General features: G+C 30.5%; 1 protein-coding gene across 1 annotated transcript; it reads right to left on the bottom strand.

The window, feature by feature from the left end:
* Positions 1–1,572: 1,572 nt before the first annotated feature.
* On the bottom strand, positions 1,573–14,377 carry LMX1B_1 (LIM/homeobox protein LMX-1.2; the record flags this gene model as incomplete). The annotated part of the gene is made up of 6 exons (XM_035733697.2): positions 1,573–2,281; positions 4,457–4,616; positions 8,143–8,220; positions 9,325–9,476; positions 11,195–11,931; positions 14,193–14,377. 6 exons carry the CDS (start codon positions 14,375–14,377, stop codon positions 1,791–1,793), a joined length of 1,803 nt encoding a protein of 600 aa, XP_035587819.1. The 3' UTR covers positions 1,573–1,790.
* Positions 14,378–21,044: the final 6,667 nt, after the last annotated feature.

Raw genomic sequence — 21,044 nt, 5'->3', positions numbered from 1 at the left:
AACCAGGTCTGTTGTGAGATAGGAACTCACTGAAGACAATGGTGTACGGTTGCGCAACTTCGTGGATTGGTTGAAGTTAGACATTAACACTGTTGGATGCCGGCTCAGTGGTCTAGTTGGATAAGCGGCTGGTGCGAGACATAGATCATGGGTTCGAATCTCACAGGGTGCGAGATGGTGGATACGCACTGCTGAGGGGTCCCATACTAAGATGAATCGGCCGTCCAGTGCTTCCAGGTTTTCCATGGTGGTCTAGCTTCAATTGACTCATGATTTCAACCAGTGAAATTTAGAAATATTAAATATTTTGTTAATTTCCCATCATATAAAAATTCCATTCAATATTCTTTTCAGAACCAGAAAGTTGTAAAGTGACTAGGATCAAAGTAAGACTGAAAAAATAGTAGATCATGGCATTTTGTTGTAAAGATGGTAGGATCTTGTCAATATTTTCTCTGTCTTCTAATTTATAGAAATTTCCAAACTATGGTATCGAAAGTTTATGCTTTAGATAATCAAAAGATATATGCACTTCATCGTTTTCAAGTATAAACATACTAAAACACTATAGAATCATAGTCACATAGATTGAATGCTATTATATGTGACCATGAAATGAACAGTTGATTTGAAGTACAAAAAAAAGGCTTATGCCTGAAATGACAAATTATCAAACCCAGTACTTAGGATATCTTTCATGTGGTTATTTTAAAAGTAACCAACAATGTGTATATTATTTTACAACTTCAAATTGTATTAACATTATGGATAAAATGCATCTATAAGTTAACCTGATTGTCAGTCAGCTGAGAAGTTTGCGATTTTCAATATACTATCACAACCAATGCACTTTTAAGTGTTTCATTTAAGTAATGGTGTTAAAATGGAACAAACTTTTGGTAACATCCTGTTAATCCAGATTTTGTGTCAATAAATACTCATTACCAAGATTTACGTGTAATCTACAATGAGCCAGTACTGAGTTAAATACTGAAATCTATGTTATTCATCGCAGCTATTATTTTATTGATGACCTAAAACAACATTCGTTTTCTCATTCAATTTGGGACACAAACCGTTGAGTGCTTTGAAAATCAGACTAAATTATGATGTCGAACTCCATATCCTATCTATATTTCTTTGAGTAATTCTAGTCCATTATAAAATTGTTCTTCTTCAGCCAATATTTGAGGAACTCATTTCCTAATAATTACTTACTTTACTTACTTACGCCTGTTACTCCTAATCGATCATAGGCCACCGACAAGCATTCTCCAACCCACTCTGTCATGGGCCTTCCTTTCTAGTTCTATTCTATTTTTGTTCATTCTTCTCATATCTGTCTTCATTTTTTAGTCTAATGATTAACCTTATAAAAATTTAAAATTTGCTAACAAGAGCTATAATGATTCTTTCGATTTACATAAGATCAACTAGTGTCTTTTGGTCAGTAATTATACATAAAAAGAAATATATTCTGTATTTATTATAAGAAAATAATGAAACAGGAAGGTGATGGAAGAAATCAATAAAATTAGGAATAAACACAACAGTATTCGAATAGTATACTCTGCTATAAACAATTTTATAAACAAATCTTTGAGTGTTCATTTATGTAAATGCTCTATCAATGTAAATGAGAATGAATTCCAGTTAGAAAGTTATCTGAAACATTAACATGAAATAGTTTGAACTGTACACAAGTGTTATTTTATAACATTGATGAAATAAATAAAGATAGTTCTATTATACATAAGAAGAAATGAAATAAAATTAAAGTATTCATAAGATTACATAAAATAAGATTGATGCATTGAATACAATTTGTTGATTGATGTATCAAATGTTGATGAACCGTTAGTAGTACTGTTGTTTTCGACACTATTATTATTACTATTATTATTATGAATATTGTCATTATTGTTATTATCATTTATCACAAGACCAGATGAAGTAATCGGAGTGAATGCTACTTCAGATAATAATGTACTTGATTTCGAATTGGTACAAACTGGATTTAAACAAGGAAATAATTCATGTGTTGAAAATGTTAATGGCGAGTTTTCCATAGCCTTACTAGTTGTTGAAATATATGAGATATTTGCAGGATATGGATTTTCTATTTGATTCGCTTGAGGTATATGAATGAATGGTGGTGAACAGGAAGTGGCTAAAGAAATCATTCTTTTTCTGAGAATTTCATCTGGATCATTTTCATTTATTGGTTCATTTTGAAGCGATGTTATGTCTTGACAATTATCAACTGTTTTATATAAGTAGGCTAAATTAAAATAATAAAAGAATCAACTCATTTCAGTTTTGTTTAAGTTTGTAAATGAAAACAACAAGTAAAAGTTAGCAATACTAACAAAAACAAATTTAGATATTAGTTAATTGCAATAGATGTGTAAAGATAACTAGACGTCGTACTAGTCGACACTCGTCACCCAAGTGTATTTTCAGTAATGAATCATTTAAACTAGTGATGACATTACAATTTGACCGGCTGAAATTGTAAACTAGATAATCCGATATTGGTTCCTACTGATCAATCAGTTGATATTCAAAAAAGTAAATTTCACAAGTTTATTTGAATAGAAAAAGTGATGCTTCTTTTTTACGCACGAAATTTGTAATTTGAAATGCAAAACTTGTTCTATTCACAAATTAGTATCTTCTGTTCAGATAAACTACAATTTCTTAACCTGTACTGTTAAGTCACTTTATGAGTAACACTTATCCAACAAAAAAATTCACATTTTCCAAGCACATATCATAATGAAATAACGTGACATAGTATCTAACTGATTGAAGTTATCCTATCTATGAATAACAGGAAATATAAAAACAAGATTTTGTCACAGAATCATAAATCATACAATAGAATTGAATTATCAATATCCAATGATAAATCAATGAATATAGGCGTGGTGGATGAATCGATTTTCAGCCATATAAATTACTGTTGTAACTTATTAATATTACTACATAAATGTCTGCAGATAGTGATATCCAGATGATAGAACACTATCAATAACTTTTAGCAGTTTCAGACATAAACGCCGAACAAATATGAAGTTAAATGAAGATTCCATAGTCAGAATGTTACAGTTATATTATTATTATTTATTTGAACACACAGATATTGGTACAAGGGGGCACCAGATACATATGCGCCATACTAATCTCATTTGATTCGTGCGAGAACTGTGATACTGCCCGGATGCCCAAACCGAAGCAAGTGGTTATCTTAGGGAGCCACATCCCAAGCCTTCGACCTAACGGTCTGATCCACAAGGCAGTGGAGTATCGTAAAGAGATGCAGTCCCATGGTGAGTAGGACTTCCGTGGCAGAGGCTACATACGCGTGGTCATGTGAGAGCATTTCGAGAGGAAGAGCGAACTCTCCCCACTCTCAGCTATACCAGGGCATAAGAGCATTTGTTAACAATTTGAAGTTATATGTTTACAAAATAATCTAACAAAACTTATAGTTGTTATATCGAAACATTGGATGAATATTTTCATTAATGATATAACAAATATGAATAATATTTTTAAGAGAGGATTGTTTATTCAACATGTATTATTATCTGAGAAAGTTGATTGACTACAGCATTATATACAAATAATAACAATAATATTACAATAATAACCTTTCATTTATTGTTTAAATTTAAGCAGATGTAGAACATGATGTTAATTATTCATAATGGTAATTAATTGGTCCAACGTTATATATATATATATATATATATATATATATATATATATATATATATATATATATGAGAAAAGGGTAAGAACTCTTTGGAATATTTCAAAATTGATCAGCAATATTATACATAAATGACAATCAAAGTTCATTTCAATAGTTTAGTTGAACACAGCTGTATGAATAAATTAAATATTTAGATCTGGTTAAATTTTTAATCATTCGAATAAGTTGAATCTATATTGTTGTTAACTAATCTACTTTTGATAGACAATGTTTATGAAGTTTGTGTCGTTTTGTTTTATAAATAATAGAAACATGAGAAAGAGAGGTAAAAAGTTAATAGATACTTTATGAAAGAGAACGAAAAATATCTTCATTATTTAAAAACACTATTCTACTGATAAGAATAAGCGGTAAGATGTAGAATGATTGAGTAATTCAAAATTATAAACCATAGTTATTAAGGAATGATTTGAATAGTAGTTGTTCCTTAAAGAATCTCTGTAGTATACCACATTGACAGTGATTGAACACAAGTATTGAACAACTTGTTTCATATTATAAATGGGCTTAAGAGTTGAAACTTATAAAGAGTTTCTAATTTGGAATCCCGATATCATCTTTCAAAGAAATAAATCTACCACAAAAGTGTAAAATTAAGTAGTTTTAGTACATTTCAAACATTCTACTTCTTTTCAATACAATTGTAATATTAGACTTAAGTTTACATTAACTTACGTATATCTGATATTGTAGGATTTCTTAGATTAAATAACATAGAGTTTGGTGATTGAATTCTAATCATTGGTTCATTATTAATCATGGGATTGTTAATTAACATTCTACGATTTGATTGTTGTCGAGATTCTTGTGCATGTCGACGAGCTAATTTTTTAATCTAAAAATAGTAATAAATATATCAAATGTAAATATTGTTATCTTTAATGAAATATCAAAATCTACCAAACATTTAGATTAGTTTAGAGAAGAAAAAGAAACCTTCACAATTGATTGATCACTGGGTGGTGATCAATGTCATGTGTGTCAAGTACTTATTTAGTGCAGAACGAATGCTATCGACCATGTTGCAATGTGGCCATCAGTCTAGGTGATTCGACACTGCGTGCACTATATATTGAGATTAGCTGGTGGTTGGAGGTAGTCAACAGGAAACCCTGAACCCGGGTTTCGTGCTACTTGGCACTCGTCAGAACTAAATAAGGTCTTGACACACATGACATTGATCACCACTCAGTGATCAATCAATTGTGTTTAAGTCTCAGTCCTACAGGAGGTCGGTCGTGGCCCGGATAGCCCAGTGGTAACGTCTCTGACTGTGAAGTTGGGTGACACGAGATCGAGTCCGCCAGGGAACGCCAGTTCCCTCAAGATTGAAAGTACACCTCGCTGACGAGTGCCAAGTAGCACGAGACCAGGGTCCAGGGTTTCCTGTTGACTACCTCCAACTATCATCTAATCTCAAAAAGAAACCTTATTTGTTGACATTATATGTGAAAATTATATTTGAAATAATCTCAACGATTGAAAATTAAACAATTCCAACGTTTCGTCCATCTAACTTGTCTGAACGTCTTCAGGGTAATAATCAAAATCAAAGTCATCAAAGAAATACATAGTTTCTTAACAATCAAAACTATACTGTGTTAACTTATTTGTTGACATCATTATATAAAAATTAAGACAATCTTGAATTTACCCTAGTAATATTTAAGTCATTCTATGGTCTAGGATAACGCAAAAATTTCTTATTCTTTCTATATGATGTAAAACTGTTACTCTCCTCTTTGTTACCTTTTTTACTTGAATTTTCATTTAATTGGCCTTTATTAATTTTCATATAATAAATGCTCTGACATGTATATGTGTGACCAGATTGTTCGAAATGTATAGAGCAAATACATCACATTTTTTAGATCAACTTCATCTTCTCATTGTTCTATCAAAATTTATAAAAGGAACTAATTGCTTTAAGATGAATTGGTTGGAAAGTAAAGTTTGTGAAACCCTGAAATAAATAAAGTTATTTAAAGGAAATAATTTTGTAATTTCCTTAGTAATCAGTGATTAGATGATCATTGAATTAACTGATTAGGTTGTATGACTGATGAGTAATTTGTTGTTAATTCTGTGAAATTCTGTATAGAAATCGGTAACAGCTTTCTGTGAAGTTGAACTTAACAAATCAGTCCATCATCGGCTAAATTCAATTATTATTGTAGTAGAATATTCGGTAATCTACGATTTGAAGAGTGTGTGTTGCAAAACAGGGAACTACAGTTATCCTTATGAAACATATTGATAAAACTCAGTAGCCAAGTGGATAACGCAATGGCGTTTGAAGTGAACGGTACTGGGTTCGAGCCTCAGAGTGAACATCAACTCAGAAGCAGGTACATCCAGCTGATGAGCCCCAAACAGGACGAGACGCGCATCCTGGATTCCACGGCTAGCCACTATCCATCTTTGCTTATATTGATTGTTTGTTTACAATTTATGTTATTTTGTACGTCAAGTGCGAATCAGTCAGTCAACTTAGTGGATATTATTATTATAAGTTAACACTTTTCTGCGACTCAAAATAAACCAAATTTACCTTAAAGATAAATGTTTTTGTAAGCCTGACATTAGATTTTGAGTACGCTTTACAAAAATGGGTCTTTTTATATAAACAATGGGTTATAATTAGGCTGATTAACATTTGTTTTTCATGCGAAATGGTTGCCCACTACTCATTATTAATCATAAATCTTGTTGCTCCTAGGGTTTTTCTTCCAGTCAACCAAATTACAAATAAAGAACATGATAAAAAAGTGGAATTATTAAATCTTAAAATGTTTATAGACAAGCGATTTGTGTGATTTTTAAAGGTAGTAGATAAACATTGAAATGATTAAGTTTATATCATATTCTGATAATATTCATGACCCTCCATTGATTCTATCTTATTAGCAGTTTATCTCTAGTTTGCCTACGGACTAAACATTTGTTTTCGATACTAAGTGTCCTATTCTGAATTAATAATACTACAAGGATCAATTAACCTATCAAACTGAGTGATTGTTGCATATGCAAATTTCCGTTTGTATTCTTGATACTTTCAGTAGTAATACCGAATAAATAGTGCCTATGTTAGGAATATTGTATTTTATTATGTTGTTCTCAAATGGTACTCAATGACATACAGAATACTTCATTTTGTTTTTACCGTTTTAATGAAATTGATCAATAGTTCGCTTTTAAATCTTTTACAAATGAATACTATGAATGTATAGGTATTGATTACAAAGTAATCACAGTGACACTTTACTCAGTGTTCTAAATCCCAAGGTAGCTTAGACAAGTAATTTTTGTTTATATTCAGACTATTTTAGTCACCTTTATTTAATTAACTACTTTGAGAGTAACTCTAATTCAGCGAATACTCTATCCACATATTTAACTGAAAGAGTGATCTTTTGATTACCCGTCAAGTTCGTGTCTAACTCAATAGATCAAACAAAAATCTTTGGTCAGCTAATTTGAATAAAACTATATGTTAGATATTCATTGAAATTTGTAACACTTCTACACCAATCTGTTGATTTATCAATGAAATACACAATAGCGATTCAAACAAATGTCGGTTATTGCCAAAATAATTAAATTTGTCACCTATAACTTTTGAAAGAGAGAAATTCAATGAAAAGTTTTATACTTAATTATTATTAAACATATGCTTGATTATTAAATACTGTCGGTGATGGTTGATATTTGTCACCTTAACCAAACTGTAAAGTACATTCATTTACAGTTATGTGAGTGAAAGAACTCCATGAAAGAGTCCATAACATTTTGTTAACAAACCTTGTAAAAATTGAGGAAAATTCTTCAAAATAAATGTGATATAACAATTTACCAAGGAAACATAACTGTTGTAGTGAACTTAGGGATTTATTCAAGATTAATATGCTTCATTATGATTAATTTGCAAAGCTAGTTAGCAGTGACTTTCAAACTTTCGAAGTTCTTAATAAGAAAGTTTAAAGATCTGTACATACCGCTAGCCAGTAGTTAACAACTTTAAAAATTCATTACTTTTTCATTAATTGACATGAACAGCATTTTTCCAACCTTATTCAACTTTATCCAACGTACTATATAGATCCAACTAGTAGATAGAACACTTAACTAATGGCAAAGAAAATTTGATCAGTTTATGTGCTCATTCTCACTTACTGATTCAGATGTCTTACACACAGTTCATTATAAAGTATTTATCCAAACACAAGTTCATAACATTCGTTTTTAGACTAAATATCTGGTTTTCAGGTTACATATTTATATTCAAAAAGACATAATTCCTTTCAGACAGAAATAATTAATGAATATCATTGAATATTATCATAAATAACAGAAATAACCACCTTTGCACGCTGATTTTGAAACCACACTTGTACTACACGAATATTTAGACCAGTTTCTGTTGCCAAAGCTTCACGTATCTAAATTATTCAACGAATTATTTGTAAAAAGAAAAAAAGAATTTTGAATGCCTTTTCTAATGATAGACAACATGTAAATCAGATATAAGTTATTCAACCTTCATATAAAGACGAATATATAGTTTTATGTCTGGCGTTTTCTGTGCACTATTCAAATAGATTCTTATGTATATCATTATAAAGTCTAATGAGATTTTCTCTAAAACAGATCTGTAACAACTAATAGACCAAGGTATTATATTCAAACAGTTCGTTATATGAATCATATATTTCATATTACTTTCCCTGAATTTAGGTATCTAAGGCGTATCAATAGTACATCAAAGTGAGATAAAACATTTGAATACTACAATATTCACAAATAACAATTAGGTTTTCTATAACTTAATATTCTCTCCACTATATTTTCGATGGTGAATTTTCTATCCTTAGGCTAGTTAATTGGGTATAGGATAAATGTACCCATAAGTAAATCATGTTACTTGATCATTCTTCGCTTCTGGAAATAAATCACTTCATTATGAAGTTTAATTTGATTAGATCTTATAATCAATTGTTAAGTAAATCACTATGAAGTGAAAACTCAATAGATACAGAATGATGATATGTTGTTCCTAAATAATAAATAAAAAATTAATATGAATATTCATTATTGATTAAATGAATTGTTTGACAAAAACTGGGTGCTGAATATACCGAAGATACTGAATGTGAAAAATATATTCAAGAGTCTTAGCGATTGAAATTGAAGTAAGTTCAACGTTTCATCCATCAACTCTATCTTGACTTCTATAAGGTAATAATCAAAATCAAGGTTGTTAGAGGTAAGAATATTTCAAACATAAATTCCACATTCAATGTTTTTACTAAGATTATATCAGTCTCATAGAAGGAAATGTCAGTCCCAATTAAAATTTTTAAAAATTTTGGGTTACATGTTGACTTCGCGACTATTTTTGTTAGAGTTTAACAGCTAAATGATTATGAATCGAAAACAAAGACATAAGGTCAATTAGTTTCTTTACAAAATAACAGTAAAATGACTTAAAATAAATGGTACTCGTGCTAATTACAAATACTAATTTAGCTAACGAGTTAGTTTACCTTACGTGTTGGTTTTGGATTGAATTCAAATACAGCTTTGAATCTACGACGTTGATTAGCTGTCAAGATTGTACGTGGTCTTTTAGAATTTTTCCCAGATTCAGAATCACTATCCATTTCATACAGTTCATCATCATCCATCCTGTCTCCATCTAAATATTAAAAAATATATTCAAATAATTAACTATATTATTCTGTAAATTTGTACATAAATTTATATCATAAGATTTACATTCAAAAACTATTGAAGACATGGATTAATAATTACAGCTTTACGAAATAAGCTAAGTGAACGAGTATTCGGTTAGTAACAATAATTATATGAAACTACTCTAAATATCTCTAGAAATTTACCATTAATTAACTATGCTTGATGTTGAATCATATTGTCTTGTAAACTATGATACTGAATGAGTAATATTATAGTCATTGTAAAAACATCAGTTCTTGTTGTACTTTTGACTAAAGTTATTTATGATTCAAAATAAGCAAGTAATCCATATCAAATAAGAAAGATTAGTTCGGCGAATTAGTCGAAAAGAGAACTCTTCACCGGACTAGTCTTTCTTATTTAATGTCTTAATGGGTGTATTCCGTTTACTAAAAAACTAATCCATATCACACAATTGTTATCATTTATATAATGGAAATAATATTTACATTTCTAGTATTTGATAGAAGGAACAAAAAAGTGTCGTTCATCATCGTAATGATATACAAATAAATTCACAATTACTCAACACATTGAATGTATTGTTAGTTGTGAATAACTTCCAAAATGAATATAGTAAGTGTTTAACTTGTGATATAAATCATTATGTATATTATTAAAAGCAATACCGAATGAGTTAACATAGTAGATTGTATATTTACTCTGAAGAATTGAATAAACCCTGTAAGATTTGAAAGCATCTAGAAAATGTTGATACAACACAAATTGTTTTAACTGTTGATAAGCATTGAAAAATGTTCGGTATTAGTAATGTTTTATGTGCATGTAAATGATGAAAATCTATTTCCAGTTAATGATAAACAACTACTAGTACTTATCTTGATAACATCATTAGTAGTCGTGATATAAAGTATAATTATCTTCGATCTTTCACGAAATACAAAAGTAACTAAACTGCTTATGCATTTCTGATCTTTTTTTTAATAGTATACTAACCAAGTAGAAAAAAGAAAATTTTCAGCAACGAAAAGTGATGTGTTATAAAGGTTTTTAAAATTTCTAGTGGATTAATCCTGTCTGATTTCTTCTTGAATTAATAAGTGGACTAATTCTATCAGCAACAACCTATTGTGAGAGAAAACAAAGCAGATAACAGTGGAGGAAAAAATCAGGAAGAAGAGCTGGAAGTGGATAGGACACACATTGAGGATATCATCGAACTGCGTTACAAGACAAGCCCTCACATGGAATCCTCAACGACAAAAGAGAAGTGTAAGACCAGAGAACAGGTTACGCCGAGAAATGGAGATAGACATGACAATAATGAACAAGAATTGGATAGAACTACAAATGAAGGCCAATGACAGAGGGAGTTGGAGAATGCTGGTCGGCGGCCTGTGCTCGATTGCGAATAACAGGCGTAAGTAAGTAAGAAAAAGTGGACTAATTGTTATGGAGTTAACAATATTGCTACTTCATAATGTTTATCAGTCATCAACATTTATTCCATTCATAATAACAGAGTGATGTTATGTTGTTTATGACTTCAATTAACCCTAATATAACAATTCTCCCAACTAAAATGAGCTCACTGAGAATTCGAATAATTACTATAGTATTAAGAAACAACATTCATACTTTAAATTTAAATATTTTTAAATATCTGTGCATTAAATATATATTAAAACAAAATCTTACCTTTACTTGAATCATCACTGGAATTCGGTGCAGATATATTGATATCTGATAAAAGAACTGAATCATTCAATAAACTTGTATCAATAGTACTACTAGTTGACTTATCATAATTTCCAATCTCTGATTTTATATCAATGGTCATCAATCGATTAGATTCTTTACAATTCAAATCTGTATCATTTGATTCTTCATTAGAATATCTTTCTTGTTGTTCATTCATTCTGTTATCTTCATTATTTGTGTCATTAGAATAATTATCATTCACGTCTTGTGTACACTTCTCATATTGTATTGATTGTCTAAAAGATTCTTGTAATCTTGTACAAATATTTTGTGATTCTTTATCAAGTAAATATTTCTCATAATCCATTATACATAATGGCATACCATTTTTTATTGTATACTCTTCTCCAGGAGTTAATAAACGATTACAATCACAACATTTAAAACAATCTACATGAAAATAATGAATTAAAACAGATAAATCAAATGAATCTTTTGTAGTATCAGCTTCGTCATTTGCAAGATTTAATTCATATTTATTTGGTGTTGATATATTAATCTTAGTTGTATTGGTAGAGGTAACAATAGATGACTGGAGTTCAAGTATGTTTTGTTTTTCAATGAAATCATTTTGTATTGATGTTGACTTTATACTTTTATATGTGTATAATCTTAGGACAGAATCATCTGATTGAATTAATTGATTGCAACCTTTACAACGAATTCCGAATTGCCTATTAAAGTGAAAATAAATAGTTAAAATGATGAAATGTATAAAGTATGTATATTAAAATGAGATAAGAGATGAGGTCTAATTCCATAGAAGTTTATTATATAATTAAGGAATTAAGGAATCAATCCATTAAGCACAATTGGTGTCACTTAGTCATAAAAATGATACTTTCTTATAGAACTCAATCATCAAAAATCATCAATCTATAGTCAAAGTACGAAACGTTCAACGTCACTTTCAAGACGCCTATTTTGATATTTTCAAGAACCGACTAATGATGAATGTATATTTATGTTTTCTTTTGACGATCACACACAGACATTGTGAATGTATGTACCAAGCCATTAAGTCCAATACAGGGATCCAAATTAACATCTGACAAATGACATATATATAGACTAAATAAAATATGATGTCAAGTTGTTATTAGTTAATGCAACTGACATACATTTAAACTTATTTCCATGAGAACGAATTATTATTAGGTTCAAAATTAAAGCACTCAAATTTATCGGAAACAACATATTCACAATATACACTATAATGTTCTCTATAATAATGATCGATAAATATAAAACAATGGTTAGACAATTATATTGTTTCGGATTGACTTCCTTGAAATACTTCCAGATTTCTGTTAAGAAATGCTGAATATGGAATAAGGAACCAAACTGATATTGGAAAAGCAAACATTTTTTTAAAGTAAATAATAACCAATCATATTAAACCAAAGAAAATTTTACAGATGATATATCTATATAAGATACCTGATATTATACATAATTAAGCATCTATTGTGTTCAAAACTTGTTAAGTTATCTATATATTTAGATAAATATGAAAAGAATAAAAAGGCTCAGTTAACTGACCATCAGAATATACCTTTGAATATTCTATTATTTACATTCTGTTTAATTACCTAATCATCTAATAGAATGTATTTATCTTTTTGTGTGTTATTAGTGTACGTTGATAAAATCAGTCAAAGTAGTATAGTTCTATTCATGCCATAAACTATTCTATGAAACCTACATTGACATAAGTTTCTTATCAAGAAAATCTGATATTCTTTTTTGTTTTATAAAAATAATTAAGATTTAAAGACAGTACATGATTGTAAGTTCCCTAACTGGTATTTCAATGTTGAAAGTATATACTTTTAAGAAGAATTAAAATAAACATGAATTGTTGTAAAGTAAACATACAAAATATGAGTTGATTCTAGAGAAGCAAATATTAAATACTCATACTTTAGAATACAACAAATACATCCCGAGTTCGAATTTCCTGAGGCGGAATCATGGATGCGCATCGATGAAGAGTCCCATACTTGAACAAAACGGCCGTTCAGTGTTTCCAGTTTTTCCATGATGGTCTGGTATTAACTGATTCATGATCTCAACCACTGAAATTACTATGATATCCACAAAAAAACCCTTTTGACATACTGAATACTTTTATACTATCATATTAGGTTGTGTAATATCAAAGCACTACAATCAATGATTACACTCATTCCATGAAAAATATTCAAGCCATCTACACAACCTTAATGTCATTCAAATAATGAAAATTTCTATTTTGATATTTGATAATTAAAAAAGGAATGAATTGAACAATGGAAATTTCTTCGTTCAATTCGTTCCTTCTATAATTCAAATAAACAGTGAACGAAGTCACGAATTAATTCCCTTAATAGAATTAAACTGTCATTATCGATAATGAAAAAAAACAAGTCATAGAACATATCAGAAAGGGTTTTGTGGAGATTTTAGTTATTTCAATAGTTGAGATCATGAGTTAATTGAAACTAGACCACCATGGTAAACCTAGAAGCACTGGTCGGCCCTTTCGTCCCATTGTGGGACTCCGCAGCAATGTGCATCCACCATCCCGCCTCTCGAAATTCGAACCCAGGACCTATCAGTCTCGCGCCAGGAGCTTGACCAACTAGACCACTGAGCCAGCATCCAACAGTGTTAATGTCTAACTTCAACCAATCCACAAAGTTGCGCCACCGTACACCATTGTCTTTAGTGTGTTGATATCTCACAACAGACCTGGTTGAACTCCACTGGTCACAACTTCCCACTAGAACTCCAGGAAGGTCCTGGGTTCGAATCTCACGGAGATTGGGATCGTGGATGCGCACTGCTGGGGAGTCTCATAGAAAGCAATCAACTTTTTATAAAATAAAAGTCAATATGATACATATATATATGTTAATTACAGTTACATAATATAATGAAAATATCTACTTACTTAATATAATCACTTCGACAATATAATTTTTGATTACGTACTAAACATTTATTATGTAATAAACAATGACATATTGAACATGTAACACATTGTTCATGCCATATATTTTGATCAATACATAATAAATATGGATCCCAAATTGGTTGTTGACATCCAGTACACAATAATGGTATAATATTAATCATTATTTCTATTTTTTATTTGTTTCAAAGATACAATCTACTATTTATTTATTAAATTTTACTCAAGATTTATGAACTCAATTTATTATTATTATCAGAGTCAATAGAATTCAATAGATGATAATTGTAATAAGAGAGAGAAGGAAAAAAATAATTTCGTTTACGCTTATTTAAATGCGCATCCCTATTCATGAACCAATCAAAAGTCAATAAATAATAATAATCTATTAAATTATTCCCAATATCTAACTTCATAGAGATTGGTATTTCTATCATTCATTACTCAGACAATCTACTCTAAATGTGAGACAATAAATATTAGTCTGATAGTAAAATTGTAATAGAGGGGGATTGATAGAGAAAAACAAACCCTAGTTAGATGAATATAATATATACCAATAAAAATTTAGTTGATTAATTAGATTGAAAGTTAACAATTCTATCTCTTCCCTTAAGTGTTATTTAAAATCAACCATCTTTCTCATCTAATATCTATAAAGTTATAAAATTAATTTCACTAGAAACAAACAAACAAAACACAAAACAATAACAATCTACTCATCACTATACAATGAAGGGGGTGTCCATTTATTCATATTTATTTATTTATTGGATTTATTGAATACTCTTAGAATAAATGATAAGATCAAAAACTATAATTTTAATTAAGAATGTTCATTTTCTGTTTTTTATTTTCTCTTTTTTTTTCTCTTTTTTTGTCAAATGTATCCATTGAATAATTGAATCATTAAAACAATACAGTTAAATATGAAGAAAAAAAAGTTGTGTTGTTTTTGTCTGCACGATAAAAATGATTGAAAACTAACTAAGTACATCAAAATGAAGAGAGAAAAGGGGAAAAAACAAAACAGAATAAAGTAGAATAAAGAAAACATTAAGAAATGATGTTTAAAAATAGTTTTCTTTTCTTTTTTTATAAAAAAAAGTCAACATAAAGTTTACTAATCGATTTGTACCTCATTTAATATCCAAGGCTTCTATATTGTTTATAAATTGTGTATTTTTTGTTAAGATTGATTAAATTATGAATCAGTGATATTTGAATAACTCATTAGAATATATACTGGCCTTAGTATGAAATCTTGATTGGTAAAATAATTGAAGGAATGGCCTATAATAGATTATTCTTAATAAAATCATCCGACTACAAAAACATAGAACCTCTAGAAGCCATCTAGTCATATAAGTTCCGTGTAAGTTCTTACAGTGAAATTGATTGTTGAATGATTTAATTTTATAGAACTATTTCATCAAGTAAAAATTCAAAAATTACCAGTTATTAATTGAGGAAGTATGAATATCTTACAATCTTCACTGAAAGCCTTTTTAAATAAACAAGTCAAATAAGAAAAAGAGAAATCGGCGAAGAGAATTTTCTTTTCGACGAAATCATTTACTTAAGCTGTACATTCGTATATATAGTTATATGGAAAATATATGTCTATAGAACGATAGAAAGGATTGTATCACAAGTCAAAACTAATGACATATACTTGAAAATGTGGTTATAAATCCAGCATAAGTGTCGCTCAGTAGTCTCATAATTCCGTAAGGATCGATCGTGCACAGAACAAATCAACAATCAGCTGAGTGGAACTCGTCACTATACATCAACTTCATTGACTATGAGAAGGCGCTTGACAGTGTAGATAGGAGAACATTATGGGAACTTTTTGGACACTATGGAGTTTCCTTGGAGATTGTCAACATTATCCAGAACTCATACGACCAACTACAGTGCGAGGTCGTGCATGGAGGACAGCTGGCAGATAGATTCCAAGTAAAGACCGGAGGGAGAAAGGCTGTATACTCTCCCCTTTCCTTTTTCTTTTAGTGGTTGATTGAATTAGAAAGACCTCGATATCTGAGGGAAAGCACGGCATACAACGGACAGCTCAGAACCAATCAGACGATTTGGACTTCGCAGATGTCATGGCCCTTCTGTCGCATAAATACGAACAAATACAGATGAAGACAACTCGCGTATCAGTAGTCTCTGTATAAGTAGGCCTCAACATACACAAGGGGAAAACCAAGGTCCTCAAATTCAAAGCGGAGAACAGCAATCCAACCACACTTGATTGAGAAACTCTTGGAGATGTAGAATCCTTCACGTACCTGGGAAGTATCATCGATGATCAAAGAGGATCCAATGTAGACGTTAAGGCGAGGATTGGCAAAGCAAGGGCCGTATTCCTACAATTCAAGAACATGTGGAAGTCAAAACAACTGTCAACCAATATCAAAGTGAGAATCATCAATACGAAAGTCAACACAGTTCTACTGTACAGAGCTGAAACTTGGAGAACTACAACAACCATCATCAAGAAGGTACAAGTATTTATAAATAATTGTCTTCGCAAGATACTCAACATCCATTGGCCGAATACCATCAGCAAAGACCTAATGTGGGAGGGAGCAAACCAGCTGCCAGCTGAAGACGAAATTCGGAAAAGACGATGGAAATGGATAGGAAATACATTACGTAAGTCACCAGACTGCATCACGAGGCAAGCCCCAACTTGGAATCCTGACGGGAAGCGAAAAGAGGAAGGCCAAAGAATACATTATGTCAGGAAATAGAAGCAGATATGAAAATGATAACAACTGGAAGCAAATGGAAAGAATTTCCCAGGACAGAGTTGAATGGAGAATGCTTGTGAGGAGGTTATGCTCCTTCACGAGGAGTAATAGGTGTAAGTAAGTAAGTAGTCTCATCGATCACTGATAACCAACATACAATGTGTTGTTTATCGGTTAATGTGACGTACATCATTAAAAGTTTAAACGTCGTCACATTATCTTTCACTATTATCATTATCAATAAGTCCTACTTCAGATAAAGATCAATTAAGTCAGTTCTTCTCCTAGATGGATCATCAAGCATCATCTACTATTTCCAACAACAAAAAGTACAACGTGAATATTCCGGTTAAAGTAGCTCATCTACATACGTGTCTAAGTAAAATAGTCAAAATTATTATATACATCAAGCTCTTATTCAACTCTAAGCATGGATTTTAGAATGTTGATGACTGAATTGTTTAACTGATAAGTTTAGTTCATATTTAAAATGTGAAACATTTTTCTCATTTAAAAACATACTACCACCGTCTAAAAGTCAGTCATGATTAGACATAAGATTATTCTTTATAAAGATGTCTAACTATTATTAAAAACTAAGATACAAATACAACATAATATAACTCAAATCAAACTATAGTCATACTATTTTAATTAAGATCTCAGTATAAGAAATATGAAAACAATGAAGAAAACAAAATTGAATAAAGCAAATTAAATGAACAACTGTATAATTTATTTTAATTAAAAAACAACAACATCCAAATTGAATCGTTAAGATCATGATTCAAATGAAGCCAGATCATCATGAAAGACTTGGAAAGTACTAGATTGAATATAAAATAAAACAATATTTTGTAATATATTAAGCATAAAAAAACTGTATATTCATCATGTGAATGAACTACATTGAAAGGTTATATTCATAGTTTAGAATTGGATGACATTCTTGATTGTTAAAGATTGACAGACAAATAAATTTTTATTTGATCTTATTCACATTGATAACAATAGTAATGATAAAGATTTATCAATTTAGCAATAAAAATAAAGAAAAAAAGTTAATTTGTGTGATCTGAGAGAACGCGATTGGTTTAATGGAAACAATTATTATAACCAATTGTACCAGTGATTGTTTTACTGTACTTGTTTGTTTAACTGTACTAAAAACATCCATTATCCTTCCGTTTATTGTGATCTTGTACGCTCTTACGTTCATCCACTGATTCCACTTGTATTTCTTTGGCACGATCTCGGTATTCTTTCGATACCACGAGATCGCCAACCTGCAACCGCCTTCTGATTTCTTGTACGTAACCCCCTTGTAGTGGTGTTCATAGTCAAACGTGACTCGACGCCACACTACAGTGTGATCAAAGATAATTAAACTAATTGATCATTTTGACTTTTTAAATTATATTAATGAACGTATTTAAGTTATAATTAGACATTGTAACTTGTTTGTATTCGATAATGAAAAGTTAGAGATAACTGATAAAATGTCATTCTTAACTCAGACTTTAATCATTCCAAATTTTTGGCAAGTTTTATCTACAACACTGTTGGATGATAGCTCAGTAACCTAGAGGTTAAGCGCTCGCGCTTGAGACTGACTGGTCCTGGGTTCGGATCTCAAGAGGTGTGATCGTGGATTCGCACTGCTGAGGAGTCCCATACTAGTATAGAATCGGTTGGTATGTTAAGCCCATATACCTTCGGACGGGTTAATCTATTCATTCTACTTGAATCACACTTTGACCATGTTAATTATTCTCTTATCAGCCTTGACTGTTCTTATATGAGCATATGTGTGTGTACACTTCTTATCCTTTTCATCACATGTCTGTAGCTCATTTTTGTGTGACTATATTGATTGACGCTTGGTTAAACGGAGTTGCCTCACATGCCACTGCGCGTCGTGTCGCTCTCTCTTCTTCACTTCCTTCGCTACGTCTCTCTGACTATCTGTTTCGATCAACGATTGTACAAAATATATGTATTAGGGAATCCATTCTCGTATATAACTTACTTAATCCCGTTATTCACTAACGCGATTTAAGTCAATAAATATATACGAGGAATGACGATATGTATATCTCAATAGCAATCAGAAACAATCTCACTGGAGTCAGATAGCAGGCCACTAAACTAGGATGAAACGACTGTCCAATGCTTCCAGGTTTTCCGTGATGGTTTAGCTCAAGGGACTCACTAATTCAACTATTAAATTTATGAATGTGTTGATAACATAAAAAATCGAAACAGATTTGGCTAGTGTTAATCATTAATACAATAAATGGTATGTACAATTTGATTAATGGCATTCCCTAATGAAGATATTACTTGTCCAGATATGACAGTATTCACATGTTAAAACTACAGTGGTGTACAATCAATATTAAAGTTATTCCCTAATAAACACAAGAGAAACATTAATGAACTACTAGGGAAAAATTCATGCCTTAGGACTTGAATATTCCTTCCGAAATATCAACTGATATGACGGGATATCAAGTCAAAATTACATTTTTAACTCATTATGATTCTTGTTCAATATTATTTCTGTTTTTAATTGTATATTGTATTCAATGTGCTACTTTATTCAGTAAAACATTGGTTTACTTCAGTGTTATGTTTATTCAAAATATTATATTCTTGCATTAAATTAACGTGAATTATGTTTAGCATTACACACAACATGCAACTCGCTATAATTATATATACGTGACTTCTTATTAATTAATGATCAAATGTGTGTACAAATCAATAAATAAATTGAGTGCATTTTCAATTAGATTCGTCGTCGTGCTTTAGGGTAAATAAATCTTCACTAGTACCATTCTTGGTGTTCTTACTTCACGTCGTGGGAATTGCAGTGATTTATCGTTTTTTCAAGTATAAGTAATATGCAACGCATACATAACAATAACAGAGTCTTGTCTTTAAAAAAATATAATATGCTCGACTGCATACAATCCTAGTATTGTGTGTCTAATGTCTTTTCTCATTATATTGCTAAGTAACATGGTTTTCAGAATCATAATCAATGGGTTTTGAAAAATAACTAATTCAATATTGTCTAAACTCTATGATCCTTTGCTTACAAATGATTTTCATTATATCAAAAACCAGATCTTCCATAATATTTTGATTTTTTTTACTTGTTTACATCCATGAACACATTTTAGAACCCGAAAAAAATGCAGGTTCTATCGTAAATATGATGCATTCAACTACAAAGTTGGAACACATTTACCCATTTCTTTTACTTCAATCAACCGATAAATTTTCATTACCTTCAAACACCACACTCCTACTTTCATTGTTGAGAGTTTGCATAAATGAGAATTCTCAATCTTGAACAAGACTTCTATTCAATACTTCCTGACATCTTCTAACGGATACCAGCCTATAATCTAAACTATCTTCAAAAAACTTGTGTGACTGTTTCACCCTTTAAGAACAACTGACAAGAAACCTGTGAATTTGTTCTCATATTAGCTAAAATTCTATATAGTTAAGGGCTGAAATATATGATTCTTCAAAATACTTAAAAATTAATCTGTTTTCAAAAATAAAATATCATGCCATCTCCAATCACTTACGGACATTCTTCAAATTAAGAGTAGCCATATGCAATATTAATCACACTGATCGTAATCATGTGATATCTCCTTACTTTTATAGCTTTTAAAATGACCATTAGTGTGGAAAATAAATCTGTGCCAATAATACAGTTACTCGCTTAAGAGTTCGGTTTAAATTTGGTGCTTTATTCATGTCAAATATCCAAAAATCTCCTTTCATTCACATATTCGTAGAGTAACTATTTTTTTCTCCCATTGATTGTATTTAAGTTCTATAGTTATCTGTTCAGCTTAAAAGTCCAAAGACTGTTTACTTTGAACATATACTCAAAAACTCAGTTCTTTGAGTAGAGATAAGATGACCAATTCATTCTTCCTAATCATTCAACTGTTATTCATACGATATTTTTTAGTAAAATTTATGATTTATCATAACATAGCATGAAAATAGTCAACAATCGGATGGTATCTGTTAAAAG

Source organism: Schistosoma haematobium, chromosome 1, assembly GCF_000699445.3.
Source record: "Schistosoma haematobium chromosome 1, whole genome shotgun sequence".
In the NCBI taxonomy this organism is placed as follows: domain Eukaryota; kingdom Metazoa; phylum Platyhelminthes; class Trematoda; order Strigeidida; family Schistosomatidae; genus Schistosoma; species Schistosoma haematobium.
This window is presented reverse-complemented; position numbering and strand designations above follow the sequence as displayed.